At 51.7% G+C, this 19439-nt stretch overlaps 1 protein-coding gene across 22 annotated transcripts in view; it reads left to right on the top strand.

The window, feature by feature from the left end:
* The window catches only part of CACNA1G (calcium voltage-gated channel subunit alpha1 G), a 152015-nt gene that overhangs the window by 77840 nt on the left and 54736 nt on the right, over positions 1-19439 (top strand). For 10 of the 22 annotated variants that reach the window (XM_063352512.1, XM_063352504.1, XM_063352498.1 and 7 more), the window contains exons 11-19: positions 6030-6181; positions 7091-7276; positions 8448-8562; positions 9277-9432; positions 13755-13823; positions 14734-14760; positions 16628-16721; positions 17313-17497; positions 17648-18091. In XM_063352512.1, the coding sequence (XP_063208582.1) occupies positions 6030-6181; positions 7091-7276; positions 8448-8562; positions 9277-9432; positions 13755-13823; positions 14734-14760; positions 16628-16721; positions 17313-17497; positions 17648-18091 (1428 nt within the window). Of the gene's footprint in view, positions 1-6029; positions 6182-7090; positions 7277-8447; positions 8563-9276; positions 9433-13754; positions 13824-14733; positions 14761-16627; positions 16722-17312; positions 18092-19439 lie in introns of all 22 variants that reach the window. The other 12 variants (XM_063352507.1, XM_063352514.1, XM_063352501.1 and 9 more) reach the window with 5 other exon arrangements.

Below are 19439 nucleotides of genomic sequence, written 5' to 3'. Positions count from 1 at the left end.
AGCAAGCGGCTCTGGAGCGCGGAGGAGCTGTATTTACCGAAGGGAACCAAAGTGGTTTTTCAGATGGCTGCGGGTCAGCGGGTGCACGGAGGCGGGGGGGAGTCATGGGGGTGCGATGAGGGCAGGGCATGGAGGAGGCTCGTTGGTTGTCTCAGGACGCAGCCATGAGTTATAAATGATGGGGAATCGGGCGTGGGAGGGGGTGAAAAAAGGGCACCTCATTTTGTTAATTAATAGCTGCTTCCGTTCATCAGAGGTTCTCGCGTTTTGCCCCAGGACTCGTGGTCTGGCTCCTGTTTCAAGGCGGACCCGGTGCAAGTCTGCACCCACGCAGAGGGTGGAGAGGATCTTAGCGGAGCGGTGTCAGGTTGAAAATCCCGTCTTTGTGTGACCCGTTTGATTTTTTTCTTATGTATATATATTAAAAATCTGCAAGTGATGAGTCAGTAAAATGTTGTTGGTGTTTCCTGTGAAATAGCTGAGGTCGGTATTTTCTTTCTGTGTTATTTTTCCTTAGTTGCCATGGTAATGATTTCAGAAGGTTTTATTCTGCAGCCGTTTGAATGGGTTAGAAGTTTTTCACGGTCTTCTGGATCCGCTCGTAGAAGCAGAGCCCTCGGGATCAGGAGGGATCTGTCTCCTGGCCGGTCACCCCATCCCTCCCTCTGTGCTGTGGCGAGACAGAGTGGTTTTTTCTATTTGCTTTTATTGTTAGCAAGATAGAGAGGAAAAAGACCCTGGGGTGCTTCTGCTCTTTTGTGCTGCCGTCCCCAGGGGCAGGGGCTGGGCAAGGCCAGGCTTGGCCGCAGCCTGGGCAGGGGGGAAACGGGGATGGACGGATCCACGCCGGACATGCCCACGGCGCCGGGTGCAGGGTGATGATGATGATGAAGGGCTTGTGCCATGCCTGTGCTTTATATCGGTCATGGCTGGAGGAAGGCAGGGGTAGAAGCCGTGTAAGCTCTCTGCACCATCTGCCAGGGTGGCTTGGTTGCATTTCGTCACGAAGCAGGGCTTGTCTTTCAGGAATTGGGGAACACAGCCCCTTTGGCTTCCGCTTTTAATGATCCCGGCCCTTGTCTTCACCTTTCTCCCCACTCGTTGCCTGCAGCCTCGCTTGCTCAGCACTCACCTTGGAGCCCCGTGCATAGGAAGGAGTCGCCTGTGCCACCGTCTCCTGCCTAGCTGGAAGCACGGCACATCCCTTCTGCCACTGGAAATCTACTCGAGAGCTTCTACTCCGTTTTAAAACAGGAAAAAAAAACAACAAAAAAAACCCAAAACAAAGAAATGCATGACAGCCCATTCCTGAATGCTGAAAAAGGCCAAGGCGCTGGTCCAGCTCTGAGATACCCCTCGAGGCGAGACTTGGTACCTGGAGACACCTTCCCTTGTCTCCTCCTGCCCGCCGCAGCCGTGCCCTGCTTGGTGCCAGGCATCCCGGGCAGGCTGCGGAGAGCATCCCCCCCATGGCCGCCACGGCGCGGTCCCTGCCAGGGCTGGCATCGGGGCGGGTGCCCGTGGCTCGTCGCCTTCCCGTGCCACGTGGCATTTGTGAGGGATGCTGCGCTGTCTGCTCTGATTTTTATGCGCTGCCAGAGCTTGTCAATGTGCCGTTTGGTACATCAACACATCGACGCTACACAAACAGAGAGCTAACAGGGAATGATTTATCCAGGACATCACGTCTGTGTGTCCAGCGAGGCAAAGTGTCCTGGAAGCAAAATTCAGTATTTACCGAGGACTCATCGGAAGAGCTGGCGTTACGTGCCACAGCTGAATCGCGCTTGTATCTCGCTCTTTCTGGGTGTTGCTCTGCTCATTTAATCATAGGATGCTTTCCTTTTAATTAGTCGCTGCTGGTACTGATGAGAGAATTAGCAGACTCTTCTCATGGAGAAGCTGAGGCTGTGGCACGTGTGCTGTGATCGGGGTGGTGGGCAGGAGGCTTTGTGCTGCGAAGAAACCCCAGGGTCTGCACCTCGGGCTCTGCTTCCCCGCAAAATGCCCTTTCGGGGGGGGTTCCTGGAGGGATTTTGTTTTCCACATATATCATTTAGGCAAAGGAAGGATGCTGCCGTGTTGTGGCCCTGCGGGGGGCAAAGCTGCTTGATTTTGCTGGTTCTCTTCCTCCACGCCCAGCGAGGACCCGTGGAGCTGGTTGTGTGCCAGGAGCCAGTGGCTCTCCCAGGTACATCGTGTCTAGAGCTGGTCAATATTGTTTTGATTAGGCGGTTATTGTCAGAAAATGGCAGTTTATCAAACTTGAAGCTGTTCGTGGGAGGGGAGCAGTTTCAGTGAACCGGCTTTGGAAAAAAAAAAAAAGATTTATTGAAATACATTGTCTGAGATATTTGAAGTGTCCATTTGAATGGTTGGGGAACAAAAAGTTCCATGTTCTCCTTCAAGCTGACTTTTATTTATGTTTTTTAATTTTGGTTGATTTACGGTACAGAGCAAATGGATAAGGGAATAGGGAGAGAAATGGAGGGGGGAGCTTTCAAAATCGTGGGCACAAAGTGTTTCAGTTTGCCAATTCTGAAGCTCGGCATTCCTGTTTGGGATGGGATGGCAATTTCAATTCCCACGGGAGAGAAAAGCCACTTTCCTGCTGTATTGTAATGATGTCTAAGAAAAGATGTCTCAGACGTGTTTGTGATTTCTCTAGAGCAGAAGCATCTTATAAACCGTCTTTTTATGTACACGCATCTATGGCTGGGTGGAAATCCCGGGGCTGGCATTCTCAGAAGTGTATGGATCCCCACCGCCTGGCTGCGATCCCCCTGGGCAGGATCACCATCTCAGCCCACCTCTGTTTTTATAAATAATTCCCGGCGGTGCTCATGGCAGGGGTCCGGGTGGGCGCCCCGTGGACCGGCTGCGGCGATGTGTCCCTTGAAAGAGACGTGGAGCTGTTGGAGGGGGCTCATGAGCTTCCCTGGGGACCGTCCGAGGGGAGCGAGGGGCTCGGGGGAGAGTGCTCCGCCACCGGCTGCAAAAATCCTCCGAGTAATTCGCATTGTCCCATCTCAACTGTTTAGGGGTGTGTTGTTTCCCAGAGCAAAACAACTCCTCGATTTCAGCTGGGTCCGGTTGCGGGTGCTTCCAGCAGATGCTCCTCTCGCCCTCAGAGCTCCAGGCTGGCCTGGAAACGCTCCTCTTCTCCTGGCCGGGTGAAAGGGAAGCTTTCCCTTCCTCTTTCAACCCTTTTGGGCCATTAATCTTAGATTTTTGGATATTAATTCTCCCCTCTGGTTCAGGAGATCCTACCCTTCATTTTTGCTGAGGGTGCCCGATGTCTCAGATATTAAAAACCGTTTCCTGCGAGGGAAGTGGAAAAGTGTGTGTGGAGGAGGAGAGGAGTGGGGTCCAGGCGGCTTTTTTGGGGTGAAGCAGGGGGAGACGGATGGATCCGGCAGTGCCGCGGGCGCTGAGCATCACATGCTGCATGGGCTGACCCACAGCCTTCCCGTGCCAGTGCCAAGGGGTGTCCTGGGTGGGATGGGAGGGATGTTTCATGGGCTGGGGGTGTCACAGCCCTTCCAGTGGGTGCTGGGGGTCCTGGGAAAGTTGCAGCATAAGTGCTGCTCCCCACATCACCCAGCTGTGCCCTGCCAGCGCCTCCCAATCCGGATTTATACATCCCAGTAACGTCTCCAACCAGGAGGTGCTCGCAAAGTGCAAAGTTTCATTAATCCACACTATTAACATGACATCCCCGCTGGGGCTGGTTGGGTTTTCCATGTCACCCCCTGCGGGGAAGGGATGCCACGGCTGCAGGAGATGCTGGGCGCCGCTCACGCATCGAGGGACTTCACCGGGTCGCGCCTCCGGGGCCGGTTGGATTTGGCAGCGCGGTCACAGAGGGGGAACAGAGGGTGGAAATCAGCCTCCGGGGCCCGGGTTAGTGGCGCTGATGGATGAGAAGGAAAGCTTCCAGGAACACGGTTTCTTTCCAGCAGCATCACTGCAGTAATGATAACAGCACAGCCTGCCTCGGCACTGGGGCACTCATGAATGAGTTGGCATTTTTTATTATTTTTTTTTTTTTTTTGGTGACTAATGTAGACTTTTAGCTATTTGAAATTGTCCTGAGGTGCAGCTTGACATATAAGTTCTCGGCCTATTTATTACTCTGTGTCTGAGTGTTCCCATAGGTGTATGATGTTAAACCAGGCCTGCATTTAATATCAGGAGCTGGAGCATTTGTATTTTAGCTCTAGATCAGCGAGGAGGCGATTTAGGCTGTAAGTCCGGTGTGTTTGGCAAACTCTAGTCAAGGGATCTGTTCCTCGGAGGGTATGTTTGAGGTATAGGAAGTGTTCAACACCTTATTTTTTTTTTCTTTTATTTTTTTTTAATTACTTTTTCTTTTCCATGCTGCTGTTTCGCCTTTGCTATCTTGAGACCATTGCTTTGTCATCACAAGCTCCCACCAGTATCAATGCAAGTCCCCAGGGATTACACTACCACGCTGAAATAACATCAGACCAATTTGGGTCCCCAGCTACCATCACACTGGGTTGGAGAAACTTGAGCTGAAAGAGGTTGGCCAGCTGTGCCTGGAGACTTCAACCCTGAGAAAGAGTGGAATGTCCACATGGATTTATCCGTTTATTTGCCAGCGTATATCTGTGAAGCCTTGGGTTGCTGTAGTTTCTTGGGGCTCTGAAACACAGTCAGTCAGATGTTGGCTCTGCCCCTGAGCCATCCCTTCTCCTGGCTCCCATGGTGTTAGGTTGGGGTTGGGTCACCTCATGTCAAACCCTACAGCTTGTGCTGTAGATTGTGCCATGGCGTGGCAGCTCCTGGTCTGTTGTAGGAAGTTTTTGGCCAGCCACGAAGGTGTTTCATGTAAGTGGTGGGAGCAGTCAACGGCACATATTGTACGTTAGCTCCTGCTTGTGGTGTAGCTGCCATGAACCTGCACATCTGGCCGTAACCCAGCACGGTGTTCAGGCATGTAAAGCTGCGGATGGTTATGCATGGGGATTTAGAAAAGTATCTGAGTTAAGTGCCAAACTATCCCTAAGATGAATCCAGCGCACAGTGTGCGGAAGGTATTTAGTGAACTGTGCCAGCCCACCGCCCCACGGGGCACCTTGGTGTTGCCGACACGACCCCGTGGCCATCTGCCAGCAGGACATCGGCTCCTGATTTTAGTGAAGCCTTTAAGTAGAACTGTGCAGTTGCAGCCGTGTGTTGGGGTTAAATGGGGAGAAGGGATCTGGTACTGCAGATTCTGCTCCTGTCTTTGCCACTGACTGATCCTAAACAGACTACGCCACCGGTTTTTGTCTTCTGCCATATGTTTTCCAATAATGCCTGCCCACCCACCGGGGAAAGCGCAGCGCTGGATGTCTGCAGGCATTGTTGGGAACCCTCTGTGAAATATGCTAGAAAAACATGAAAGGTATTAATTTAGGTCTAAGATTATGGGAAGTCTGTTTGTTAAGTTTTTTTTCATACCTCTATTTTTAGGTTGCTCGTCTGGAATGCCAGGATCGGGCCCCTCCTCAGTAGCAGTGTTTGGCGCTTCCTGATAACGAGGGGGGTTTTTTTTTGAGCCATTCCAGTTATAGCACCTCAAATCGCTGCGTTTGAAAATCTTAGTTTAAATCTTTTGATGAGATACTAAACAAAAAGACAGGCCCTAAAAGGTTATTTATGTGAGAAACGGTGCGACTTTCCCTTCTACATAAGGAGAATTGGTTTGGAGGATGGGAAGGCATTAAGGCTCGGTACATGCCACTAAAACCTCCTGTGGTCGTGCTAAAGCTGTGATTAACGTGAAGACCATGTCTGGATTTACCTGCTCAATTTACAACGGGCGTATAAACCTTAAATACTCCGATAGTATTTTTCTTCTCCCTCCTGGGCTTTTAGTGGGCTATTGCCATTTTCTTGCTCGACCATTAGCTTCGATATTCCTACGCTTGTGATATTGGGGCTTGTTGTATTTCCAGGTGTAATTTTGGATATGGAGCTGTGCTGCTGACTGTGTCCCTTTCCTCCTCTCCTTTCCCCAGCCAGAGGAGCTTACTAATGCCCTGGAGATCAGCAACATAGTCTTCACAAGCCTCTTTGCCCTGGAGATGCTGTTGAAAGTCCTCGTTTACGGTCCTTTTGGCTACATTAAGAATCCATACAACATCTTTGATGGGATCATCGTGGTGATTAGGTACAAACCTAGAGCTTGCTTTATGCGTGTTTCCCCTCATTTGGCTGTTTAATTAAACAGAAAATAATGGAGAGTGGGCATAAATACCTTCCTATGACACTTTATACTTCTCTGCTGTAAATTAATGCACTTAGGCACGATTGCTAATACGTATCTTGGGGTTATTTTGTGCTCATTTTAGAGAGAGGCCCAAGCAGAAAGCTATCAGTCCCAATGTCCTGGGAAAGTCTAGGATCCAAATGGTACAACCTGTGCCCGATTAAGTAGCTGTCGGCTTTTTTGGCACGTGCAAAGGCTGTAATTGCCCCTGCAGCTGCAGCCACTGATTTGCAGGCGTGTTTTTGACACTCCAGTGGGGCTCTGCTCTTTGCAAGCCTGGATGGAGTCCAGCTCACCAGGGGCGTTGGCAGTGCATCTCTGCCTGCCTCCCATCCCTCTTCTCTCTGAATTTCATAGAATCACAGAATGGTTAGAGTTGGAAGGGACCTTAAAGATCACCCAGTGCCACCCCCTGCCCTGGGCAGGGACACCTCCCACAAGCCCAGGTTGCTCCAAGCCCCGTCCAGCCTGGCCTTGAACCCCTCCAGGGATGGGGCAGCCACAGCTTCTCTGGGCAACCTGGGCCTCCCTCACAGGAAAGAATTTCTTCCTAATACCTAATTTACATTTACCCTCTTTCAGTTTAAAACCATTACCCCTCATCCTATCGTTCCACTCCCTGATAAAGAGTCCCTCCCAATCTTTCCTTTAGGGCCCTTTTAGGGACTGGAAGGGGGGCTATAAGGTCTCCCTGGAGCTTTCTCTTCTCAAAGCTGAACAAAATATCACCCTCCCTTTGCTTCTTCTCTTCCATGCCTTTGCGTTAGGCTTTGTCTTCTCATCCTGCAATGACCTTTTTGTCTCCCTCAGCGTGTGGGAGATAGTGGGCCAACAAGGCGGGGGTCTCTCGGTCCTGCGGACCTTTCGGCTCATGCGAGTTTTGAAGCTGGTCCGCTTCATGCCAGCCCTCCAGCGCCAGCTCGTAGTCCTCATGAAGACCATGGACAACGTGGCCACGTTCTGCATGTTGCTGATGCTCTTCATCTTCATCTTTAGGTGAGTGCTTCTGATTCCCAGTCCTGTGATTGCTCTTGGGTGTTTTGGTGGGATCCCGTGGTGAGGTGGGGGGATGTAAGAGTCCACACCAGAGCGTGGCTGAGCGGAACAGTCCCAGAAGCAGCATCGTTGGCCAGTGCCGGTGGTGGCTTGCTGCCCTGACTAAATTCTCTTAACTCTGGCCAAATGAGACATCTGTCTTTGCAAGATGATTTACAAGGAAAATCTTTCAGCTGGATGATTCCTTGACATCACCCCAAGACAGCGGTTCCATTACTTACCGACTAGCAGAAAGCCTGGTGCTAAAAATATTGCCAAGGAAAGGGCGATGTTCCTAAAATAAAGTCAGCCAGGGTGGTGCTTGTGCTTTCTTGCATGGCCTCTTCTTCTGAGAAGTCAAAATGTTAAAAAAAGGCTTGGAGTAGCCCCGAACTTTTGGATTTTGGTCTACATCTTGAGACAGGTCTATCTCCTTGTAACAGCCAGCTCTGGTGTTCCAGCAATGCAGGCACTGGGGGGGCTGAAGGAAGCCTTCCATGGAATGATGGAAAGACTCTTCCATGGAATAATGTCCCTTCTCCCAGTGAGACGTTTCACTCCAAAACCACCATTTGCAGCCGTGGTGCTCAGCAGAGCTGTAAATAATTTGATTATTCAGGTTACTGGCCGAAAGCAGGGGAAAACAAATTATTCTTTTATTATCAATCTCAAATGAAAGGTATTCTGTTTTCTTGTCAAAATCGAAAAAGCTGTTTCAGGTCCCCTGACATGTCTCATTCAGGCATTTCACAGAAACCCTTTTTGTCTTCCTAATTCAATTTAAGCGTATTTTGCTGAAAATGTGTCATTGCAAAACAGAAAGTCAAAACATTTTGTTTAGAAAATGTTGAAACACAATGTTTTGACTTAAGAAAAACAAAGCAGAAGAAAAAGAAGGAGCAGACATACTTTTAGGTTGGAACTCTTTGACAGATTTGACCCAAATTCACAACTGGCTTGCGTGATCTCGAGGCGTATTTTTCAGTGAACAAATGATTCATCTTTAAAAAAAAAATAATAAAAAAATAAAAAGAGTGGCTCAGGTGAAATCGGGAGACTGTCAGCCCTGCTGTATGATTACTGGTTTGTACTGTGGTCGGCTTGTTGAGCCCCTGCTTTCCCTCCCGTGCAGCATCCTGGGGATGCATCTCTTTGGCTGTAAGTTTGCTTCGGAGCGAGACGGCGACACGCTGCCCGACAGGAAGAACTTCGACTCCTTGCTCTGGGCCATTGTCACGGTTTTCCAGGTACAAAATGGAAAACGCCACAACTCGCGTGTGTTTTGGGGCTGCAAGGGCTGGGGTTGTTTTCCGAAGCATCTGACAGAGCTTAGTGAAGCTCCTTGCTGTGGAAGGGAGAGGACCCGAAACCACGAGTGAGGGGAGACGGGAGGTTTCAGACCATTTTCAAGAACAAAGGATAAAGCTAACGAGGAGGGGCTGCTGAGGCAGGAGGCTCTTGCATTTGCTGGGTGGGTGAAAGTAAGTGCAGATGGTGGAGATGGAAAGGAGGAGATTGGGACCATTTGCAGTGATATTTCAACAAAGAACAGAATCCGGTTGAAGGCCATAATTGATACGCGCAAATTTTTGTTCTGGCAGCTCTGAGTTCTGTAACTGTGGGATCTATGAAGGACTTCTAGCTGTTCTGGCCAACCAAAGGAGAAGTCCAGCCCACACGATGCTGCGTTCCCTTACGGCTGAACGTGTCCCTCGGTGCGGGTGGGAGCGGGGCAGTTTGGGCAGGGTCCTTACAGGTAGCATGAGAGTCATGGTGGCTTTGGTCCTGTCTCTCCTCTGGCTCAGAAGACGGGTTGGGCCAGATTTATCCCCTGTGGTTATAGCTACGGTGGATACTCTAAAATTGGGGTGCTTGTCTGGCCCATCCGGAGCACAGATATGGGGGGACAACAGCACGCCATCCTCCAATATCTCCATTTTCCTGATACCCTTCCTCTGCAGATTTTGACCCAGGAAGACTGGAACAAGGTCCTTTACAATGGCATGGCATCAACCTCCTCCTGGGCTGCTCTCTACTTCATCGCGCTCATGACGTTTGGGAATTATGTTCTCTTTAACCTGCTGGTGGCCATCCTGGTAGAGGGTTTCCAGACGGAGGTAATGTCCTCATGCTCCTGCCTTTGCTTTCTTCTGAAGTTTCAGGGCCTCCAGATCCTGGAATTTGATTTCCGAGATGGACGGCAATACGTTTACAAGAGTGGTACATGAAAGAAAGTGGGGGAAAATATTGGGTCATCTTTCTGGTTTGGTTTTTTTTAATTTCTTCTTAGCCACGGTGCGATTTAATACAGCGAGCCCTCTAAGCGAAGGGCTTAAATGAAAAGCATTGTTAGCATTAATGTAGGAGTTGGGAATTCGGCGGTGAGTCAGGCACTGCGGATGGGATCGCTGCTATGACAGTGTCTTTGAAACAGTTCTCGCCGTATTTGTCAGCCAGATTAAAAGCCCTTCCTGAAAATTTACGCAGGCTGGTAAGAGATTAGTGACACGATTATCTTTTTTGATGGTATGTGTTCATGGAGCTCTTCCCGTCCCCAGCCCTGCAGTGCTCTGCCCATTTTAAAGTACGTGATTCCTGGTCTCTGCCAGCTGCTTCCTCGGGCTGGGAACCTCCATGAGACATCCCAGATTGCTGGAGGCTTTCATGGAAGGGCAGGGGGGCACTTTAGGTTTGAATTGAACCTTTTGTTTCATCCCTGCTGCCTTCCCAACTTGGAGCGAGTGAGCGTGTCACGTAGTCCCCAGAGGGGGGGACCTGCGATGCCCACCCGCCCTCTGCACAACTTGTCCCATTGCCCAAGAACATCAGTGAAAGGAGGGGACCTTTCCACCCTGCCCAGGGACTTGGAGAGATAAATGCAAGCTAAAGCTGCTCACTGGCGTCTGCTTGCATAGTCTGTGCTTTTACACGCTATCTCTGATTTTTAGAAGTGTCCTGGGGTGACTAAATATTATTTAAGATTCGTTGCTTGTGTTTCACAATATCCTACCTCCCCATGAATAGCTAAGCACAGAACTGTTTTATTATTATTATTATTATTTTTGGAGCGCAGTTTAGAGTTAAATTAATGGAGTCGTACCCGGAGATAGCAAGAAGAAATACCTTTTATTTCTTGTATCGTCTCTCTCCATGTTGGTGCTTTTCTTTTTTTTAATTGTTACTGTTGTAGCTGTTTCCGTCTGTAGATCCCCCTCCTACACACACTGCTCAGCCCCAGGGAAGGTCACTGCCAGGGTCTCCCGCATAGCACAAATGTTCCCTTGCCCGAGCGAGAAGAGGTAAAAAGCTCCTTGTCCGCTTGCGACGACGGCTTCGAAACCCACCCTTTGTCCACTCAGTCTGGCGCATTGACTCTCCGAAGGTCGCCGAGGTGGGAGATCACCTGCTGCGCCCGCTGCTTAGAGAAAAGGACACAGCCCCCACAATGCAGCAGCCCCTTCTCCCCCCGCCCGCTCCTCGAGGGAGGCTGACACCTCCAGTCCTTGGCTCAGCCCGGTTTTTCATGCTTAGAGCATCCCCGTGCTCGCCCGCCGGCATGCTCCCGCTCCCGCACGCCCTGGTTCCCTGGGCAGCCGTTTTCCCCCCCGCTCGCTTTGCGGCCGGCTGGTATGGTGGCCTGACTCCCTCCCAATTCACACCCTGGCTTAACGCGCTGCAATTTTATTCCAGTAACCATGTCCTTGGGGGTACGTCTTCCCCGCATCCAGGGGAACCGCCTGCAGCATCCTGTCGGATTTGTTTTCGGCTGGGTATTTGCAGCGGGGCTGCCCCATCGCCTGCGCCCGCGTCGGCTCTGCCGGGGCAGTGCCCGGCTGGTCCCAGCCAGCTCCAGGGACTCCCCGTGAGCTGCGAATGTGCTTTAAGTGTGAATCAGGGAATAACTTCTGATTCAGGAAAGCACGGAGACAGCCTGAAGCCAGCGATGCTCGCGCCGGTATCGAGAGGCGAGTGCGGGGACCAGGATCCAGCGCAGCCTCCAAAGATCAAACCTTCTCTGGCCAATTCCTCCCAACCACGGCAATTCCAACGAACTCGCACCAGACTTCTCTAATTTGTGACCCTGATTACAGTGCGATTTTGTGTGTCAGGCTTTGATGATGGCATTTTAACAATAATCTTCTTTCCACGTCCTTGTTATTCCGATTTCTCCGTGCTCCTCCAGTAAACTGCAGTGGGATCAAGAGATCCCTGGGCTCAACCCAAGTTTTTCTGCAGCGGCCGGGGAGCAAACGTCTGCTGGAGGTCGGGAGCCAGGTCTGGCCTTGCCGGTTTATGTTTATTCAGCTTTGCAAACAGATCTCGTTCAGGTTTTTGCTAGCCAGCACACACAGGATCCTCTCCTAAGCAGAATTAATAGAGAGATCATCTCTCGCTGTAACCAAACCCCAGTGTCCCCGTCCTGCCATTGCACTTGACCCTTCTTCTGAGTTGGGTTGGGGTTCTTTTTTCTTTTTTTTTTTTTTTTTTCCCATTCTCCTTCAGATTTCTGGGCTGAAACACAATCCCAGGGCTGCTGCCTTTATCTCCCTGGTCCTTGAGTGCCTTTCCTCAATCTGCAAGCACCTCGTTAATTTTAGTGCATGGCTTTGCAGCCCCAGTTGCTAGGCAGCAGATGTATATAAGCAGTTGAGAAACAAAAAGGACCTGTTCCAAACTTTAAATACGGAGCAATATATTTTGCAGGGTTGAGGGTGCTGGGTTGTTTTTTTTTTTTTCCCCACTCCTTTCTTTTTATTTGGTAACCCGCTTGTCTCTTGCAAGAGATGCACGCAGGACTTTGTGCAACGTGGTTATTTTTGACTGTACGCTCTCCGATTTAAGTGGAGCCTGGCGTTGGTGCGGGGAAGGTGAGAGGGGACTCCGTTTGATCGAGCTGCTAATTTGAAATTGCTGCCTGACCTCGCGGAGCCCTGCCCTGGGGACTTCTCTCTGAAGCAAGCAATGACTCCTCTTTGTCAGGCATAAAGCTCCTCTCCCGAGGGAATTCCTGATAATATTATCTCCAAAGCATATTCTTCCATTGGTAATCCTCCCTTTCGGCTCCTTGTCCCTGGCTGTCCTCCCTTGTGGGTTTGTTCCATCCCCTCCTTTGTGCCCCCCTCCCTCCCTGGCACCCCAGGACCCTCCATCCTTTCCCCTGCAGGAGGACATTCCTGCTCTCTGGGTGTAGCATCCTCGGAGAAATACGGGCTTTGACTTCTGTGCTTCAACCAGAGCGAACGGTCCCTTCTCCCACAGTAGGGCTTTTGGATGGTGTTTTTCTTGCATCCCTTACCTTTTGCATTCCTGTTGGTTTCATTGGGATTTTCCTTGTGAAGGAAAAGTGTTTCCATGTTGTTCTCTTTCAATGACTTTTCCATGTCTCTCTCCGTTTACAACCAAAGACTTTAAATTAAGTGTCCATTACATGGCTAGCAAGACACTGTTGGCCCATCCAGATCCCAAAGCCGATCAGTCTTTCTTAAACTCTTCATCCCAGCCTGGAGTGGGATGAGTTTTGCATCCCGTGTAGTAACTGGAGGAAAGATCAGTTGCCCTGTAGGGCAAGAAATGAAGATGGTGGGACAACCTGTGCCCTCCTGCAGCAGGGTGTAACCTCCCGCGGGATGGGACCAGATGGGACCAGGCACGGCCACGCTGCCAAAACGTGCCAAGGAGCGTTGGAAGAGCCACCCCTGAGGAAGGGGAAAGTCAGCGAGGTCCGAAAGGGCGTGTGCGTGCCAAATGGGTAGGGAAAGACTGACTTCTGGTGCTGTGAAGAGGTGCTGGGGCCGCTGGTGTGGCAAAGCCCCCCAGGATGGGGCTGTGCCCCCCTGCCGCGTTTGGGCACCCCACTGGTTTCACTGGGCATCCCCACTGACGGGGGCGAGGAGGGACCAACTTGCGGCAGGTTCCGGTGGCTTTCCTTAAATTCGACATTTCACCTGGCTGTAAGAGGGCTGATATTGTGTTAATCAAACACTCGTTAAAAGCTTCCATTGCTGCCTAATGAAGGCGTAATAAATAAAGATCCTATTATGCAGCTGCAAAAAAAAAATAAAAAAAAATAATCATATTTTCAATAATTAGCTGGTGTTTCATTAGCACAATTATCACTTAGGAGCTGAAGCAAGCTCCGTTTGAAACACTTAATTTAAAGGTAAGGCTGGTCCCTTCGAAGGGCATCGCTCCATCTGAGATCTTCCACCCCCTCCCTGTGCCGAGCGCAGTCGGTGCCACAGCCCGGCTCTCCACGGCGGCCGCACGCTGCCCTTCTCCCCTCCCCTCTCCTTCCCTGCCTTTTCTCCTGTGTTTGGTTTTGTTTTTTTCTTTTTTTTTTTCATTCCCCATTCAGTCCTGCTGTTGAAACTGTGAAAATTGAACCCCTCCTTCCCCTTCCTCCCCCCCCCCGACTTCCCTCCCCCCGTTTCTCCTTCAGGAGATCTCCAAGCGAGAAGATGCGAGTGGGCAGTTAAGCTGTATTCAGCTGCCTGTCGACTCGTCGGGGGTACGTACACAGCACGTCCCACCGCCCGCCGTGGTTGTCTCTCTCGTGGTGCCTGGTCACACACTGTGGTGCTGTTCTCATTGTAGTAGCTGTCGTTCTTTTGGGGGTTTGTTTGGGTGTTTGGGGGTTTGTTTCTTTTTTTTTCTTTTTTTTTTCCTTTCTTTTTTGTCGTCCTCATTGTCGAGTCAGCCTTGATTTTAAGTCCCTTCCTTCTCTGGGGCAGCCAGGTAAATTAAGGTGGGTGCTTCAGGGCGGCTGATGTGGCTCCAGCCCCCGGCTCTCGCCGACCCCTTTCTGGACGCCTGCCCCAGGGAGGGCTCCCCACGGGGCTGTTGCAGCTCCTCCGCAGCGCGGTCACATCCCGGGACATCCCTAGGGATGCGAACAGTGATGGTGACTGCTGGGCACGCCTGCCAAGTGCTGCCTCCCTCACGCAAGCGGAGGAGGGTGCCCGGGAGCGAAGGGACCTGGAATCAAGCCTGTTTGTGGACACGTGTGGGGGGAGCCCCGTGCTCAGCAGGACGGTGGCAGCTGCGCTGTGGCGTGTCCCAGAAAGGCTGGCCGGGATGCTGGCATCTCCGGCGAGATGCTGCGTTGCAGCGCGGGTCAGGATGTGAAATGGTCCCGTTCAAGTCCGAGGAAGCCGCAGATCTCCGAAGCGCAGCACACTCCAAACCTTACTCTTCTGCCAACCTCATCTTTCTCTTTACCACTCCCTTCCCTTTCTGTCCTTTCTGAGAAGTCTGGCTTTTCCTTCAGCACAAAAGCCCTTTCCCATCATATCCCAGTGTGTCAGTCCCCTTCGGTACAGGCTGGTTTAGCCGTTGCACAGTCTGGTCCGTCTTGCCGTACCCTCGTTTCCCAAAAGGATTTTAACTCCCTGTTCTCTCATAACCCCTTTTCTATCCAGAAAGGCAAACTGGGAGTGCAAGAACAGGTAATGGGCAGCGGCCCCGGCTGCGAGATGCTTGCCTGCACCGCACTGAGTCTGGCACGTGGTGTTTCAGAGGGGCTGCTTTCTGCCCTCCAGCCGTGGGGTTTGGTGCTGGGGAGGGGGGTGGGAAGTCCCCGCGTAGCTCTGCTTTTCCATCTCGGCACACGTCTCGTCGTGCACCCTAAAACTTTCCTTTGGGCTGTTAGAGAGCACTCCAGGAATACAAATCACATAAAATTCTTCCCGTTATTTATTCCTTTTTAATAACCCATTAGGGAGGATGAGTAATTCCTGGCAGGCCCACCATTGGGCTGAGCCCGGAGCCTCCGCGGGGAGCGTACCTGGAGCCAGCTGGAGCCCCTCTTCGTACACAGACACGGTTTTGACTCCAGGGAAGTTCAGGCTAGCCTGACTTTACTGCTCCCCCTTGCAAGGTGCATCCCTGACCTTCCCAGTCTGCATCCTACAGGATGAGCTTCCCTGAATAGCACAGAAGTCCTGGATCCTCAGGAGGGGACGTTTTGAGCCAACACTTCACATCACACGCTCTTTTGCCTTAAAAATGTGTCTGAGAGCGTCCAGTCTGCCTGGAAAAAAACGCTTAACTGTTTAGTGACCCTGTGGGGGGGCTATCAGGGCTCATCCCTCTGGGGTTTTGCTGAACAAAGAAGCGCAGGGCACTTTGTGTCGGGTGCCATCCCTTCCTCCCATCCCACGCGGGGGTCCCTCTGGGTTTTTACAACCAACGGGTACCCGAGCACCAAACCTCCGCCGCGCTGGCCCGGGCTCCTGGGGACGCAGCTTAGCCTTGGTGGGGGTTTTCTGGGGCTCCTGGTCTCTCCCAGCTGAAGTGAGGATCTGCTTGGCTTCTTTCATCCCAGCATCCTCCCTCTCTCCCAACCTCTCCTCCCTCCCCATGTACATCGTGACGGGGCTTGGTGGCCTTTGCCAGAGCAGTGGTTTCAGCCGTGACTCCTCCTCTTTTGGATGGGCATCGTTCTGGCGAGCACCATTGCCCGTCGGGTGTATCCTGACTATACCACACCCTAAGCGCCTTTCTGCAGTGCCAATGGACAGAATCCGTGGGATGCGCAGGGGTGTCCCTAAGCGGGTCCGTGCCGCAAGACCAAGCAAGAGCCTGGGCACCATGCTGCAGCAATGGTAAACCTCTTCTCTCTTCTCCTGAGGATGGGCCCGTGTCAAAGTGGGCAGCTCTCGCTCAACCCCCGGCATTCGAAATGATACAGCGGAATTTAAATCCCCCAAACGATACAGCGTAAATGCCCCAAACTTCTGTTGTGTGTCTCAGCTGGGAGGGGAACAGCCACCCAGGGCAGTCGCTATCAGGTTCTGCCACCCGGACCTTCTTCTGCGCTGGTGGGGCGTCCATCCACACGTGCCCCTTAGCGGCCCTGGAAAGTCCCTTGTGCCCCTTCTGAACCCTGGATTGCTTCATCGAAGCATCACTAGAAAGAACCACACACAGAGAGTTTTAAGCCATAGCGTATAAAGAGAGATGAGTAGGTCCAATTTTTGTCCCAAAATTGCTCATCAGATATCTGTCCTTCCCTAATATTTGCCCAGTATGCAATTCTACAAGGAAAAATTAAGCAATGGTTTGTTTTTTTCTGATCCCTTTCTGGGACCGCGTTTGGAGCCAGAAGCAGTCTGTCCTCCTGGTAGGAGGTTAATTAGTCTGTGGTATAAATATGTGCATGCGTCATTTTGTGAAAGGTGATGTTGCATCGTGGTACGAAATTCAGTGGATCCGTAGGTGTGGTGTTGGAGATGGGAATCCGTTTTCTCAGAGGGGGTGTCCGTGCTCCGCGGCCCGTCACCCTCCTTGCTGAAGCTCTCTGTTTTGCTCCAGGGTGATGCTTCCAAGTCCGATTCCGAGGGGGATCTCTTCCCCCGCAGCCTGGAAGAGGAGGGAGGACTCAAGAAAAACTTGTCAAATCCAGCCTGTGAGTAACAGCCCCGGGAGGACAGGCCCTTCCACAGAAACCCCGCTTTTCTGTGAAAACAATGTGTCCCGAAGGAAAAAGCCCTCCTAGAGAGAATGATGTAGTCCAAGCTGTGACACGCTTGACACTGCAGCAGTCTTGCGGCATGGGGTGGGATCCTGGGATGCAGACGGGGAGAGATGATGGTATTTGGGCCATAATCTCCCTGCTGAGCCTAAGGTCTGGGCTTTTGGGGTGTCTCTGCATGGGCACAAGCGGAGGAGCCATGGGGAAGGAGGATGGAGGGAGCCCAGCATGGGCAAGGAAGTTCTCAGGGTTGGATCTGGCAGGTGTTCATTGGAGGGTTGAGGGCAGCTGATGACAGTCTCCATCTGCTCTCCTCTCCCATTGGCACCCATTCCTGATTTACATCCCCCTGCTCTCCTGCCAGGCTGAAGGACAGGCTCTCGGCTCTCCAGAAGGGCTTGTTGGCCCCTATCCTCCTAATGGTTGGAGGAGAGCCGCCCTTGCCCAGCTGCTTTGCCTGCCTGGGAGCAGGTTGTAGATGTGCCCCTTGAAGTGTGACACCAAAAACACGCTTGTGTCTTCCAGTGATGGCCCTGAGCGACCACCCGGAGCTGAAGAAGAGCCTGACCCCGCCGCTCATCATCCACACTGCTGCCACGCCGATGCCCATGCCCAAGAGCGCCATGTTCGGAGATGCAGCGCAGGGCTACGAGTCCCGCCGGGCCAGCGGCGTCTCCATGGACCCCACTGCTTACGAGCTCAAGTCCCCGGTACTCACGTCACCTCCTCCTGCGGATGCTCAGCGGGTGTCCGTTGGGTTTACGGGTCTGTCTGTCCATGCATCTGCCCCAGCTGGCACGGCAGCAGCCCGGCATGGGGCAGGTGGCACAGGGCTAATGCTCTCCCTGTCCTTCCCACAGCCAAGCGCCCGCAGCTCCCCGCACAGCCCCTGGAGCGCCGGCAGCAGTTGGAACAGCCGCCGCTCCAGCTGGAACAGCATCGGCCGGGCCCCCAGCCTCAAGCGTCGGGGGCAGAGCGGCGAGCGCAGATCCCTCCTCTCCGGAGAGGGGAAGGAGAGCTCGGAGGAAGGGGAGAGTTCGGATGAAGAGCACTCCAGCCGGGCCGGCAGCTTCAACGGCTCTTTGCCTCATCGCATGGAGTCGCTGGAAACAAAAGGCTCCTTCGACCTCCAGGATACCTTGCAGGTGCCTTCCCTGTACCGGACCAGCAGCATGCACAGCAGCCGGACCACCACCTCCGAGCACCAGGACTGCAACGGGAAAACTTCTCCAGGTCTGCTTCTGCACCAGCTCCACCTGGATGACCCCCGACAGGACTGCGATGATGATGATGAAGGCAACATGGTAAGGAAACACCAAGCACTCATCTGGGGCTTTTTTCCGTGTCAAAGCGATGCTTGTGCCTGTCCCTGGAGAGCACAAGTGGGTGGGAAGCAATGGCCTGTTGCAGGGAGTAGTCTCACCACCAGACCAGACTGAGAGTCACCCAGAAGAGCACTGGAAGGTCCTTGGGCTGTGGATGCCACCAGAAGTGGGGTTGGCGTCATATTAAGTATTTTAGCGCAGTTCATGATGGAGGGATCAAGCCAAAACCTCCCAGGTTCCACTAAAAGGTGCAAAGAAAAGGCTATCTCCTGAAAGTATAAGCTTTTCTGGTTTTCTGTTCTTTTTTTTAAAAAAAAAAACACCACGCAGCTTTCCCTGCTCTCCAACCATTTTTCAGCTTTTTGCCCCCGCGTACAGCAGCAGACAATTTCTGTTGACATCAACAGGCGACGAAGGGGCAGGGTTTGGCCCCCCATTTCCATGGCAGCATGAGTCCCCTAGAGATGGTGGTAATTTCAAAGGCTTTGCATTAATTTCCATATGAAGAGGCATTAGTCCAATAAGCATCTCTCTTTCACAGGCCTGAAAAGTGCCATTTAGGAAACATTAGCTAAAAGGGCTGCGAGCACAGGGAAGGGACAAGGGTCCCTGGCTTTTTTTCCATGTGGATGTTTGTATCTTAAGGGAATAAAAGGAATCTGGTTGGTTTTCCAAGATTTTTTGCATGGCTGGCAGAAAGGGGCTTGAGCTGGTGGCAGGACACTGCGGAGACTGTCCCATCGGGATGTTCCCAGGACAGTTTGGGGGTGGGGTTGGGGTGTTTTCTGCTCTTCCCAGGTTACCTCTTTGTTTCCCTTTACCTTGTTCTCGGGCTTAAAAATGTGATGGTCTGATGTGTCATCCCCACTCTTTCTGGTGGTGAAGTGGATGGGTTTTGGGTAGAGCCACGTGATGGTAACCAGGGTGGTACTGGGAACACGAAAGCTGCAGCTCGTGGACATGATTTTACTGTATTTCACTGAGTTTGTTGTATGAAAATGGAATTTGGAGCATGTGAAGGGATGCGAAAGGCAGCGGTGACTCCCGAGAAGGAACAGGAGGAGAGAGAAAGTGCTGGCAGAATGGAGTCACTCAGCTGTGAATCGCCTTTAAAAAAAGCCGTTATCCCATTACATCTCCAGCATGGATCCTCAGCCTGGGATTTTTACTGATTGTCTTAACCTGGTTTTTAACCTCCATAAAATAAATTGAATTTTTAAGAAAAGGAGCAGTAATTATTTTTGGAAAAAAGCGCTATTAAAAGTGATCAAGCGACCATGCTCTTTATTGCTAGCTAGGGATTTTTTTTTTTTTTTTTTTTTTTTCA

Source organism: Chroicocephalus ridibundus, chromosome 14 (genome assembly GCF_963924245.1).
Source record: "Chroicocephalus ridibundus chromosome 14, bChrRid1.1, whole genome shotgun sequence".
Lineage (NCBI taxonomy): Eukaryota > Metazoa > Chordata > Aves > Charadriiformes > Laridae > Chroicocephalus > Chroicocephalus ridibundus.
This window is presented reverse-complemented; position numbering and strand designations above follow the sequence as displayed.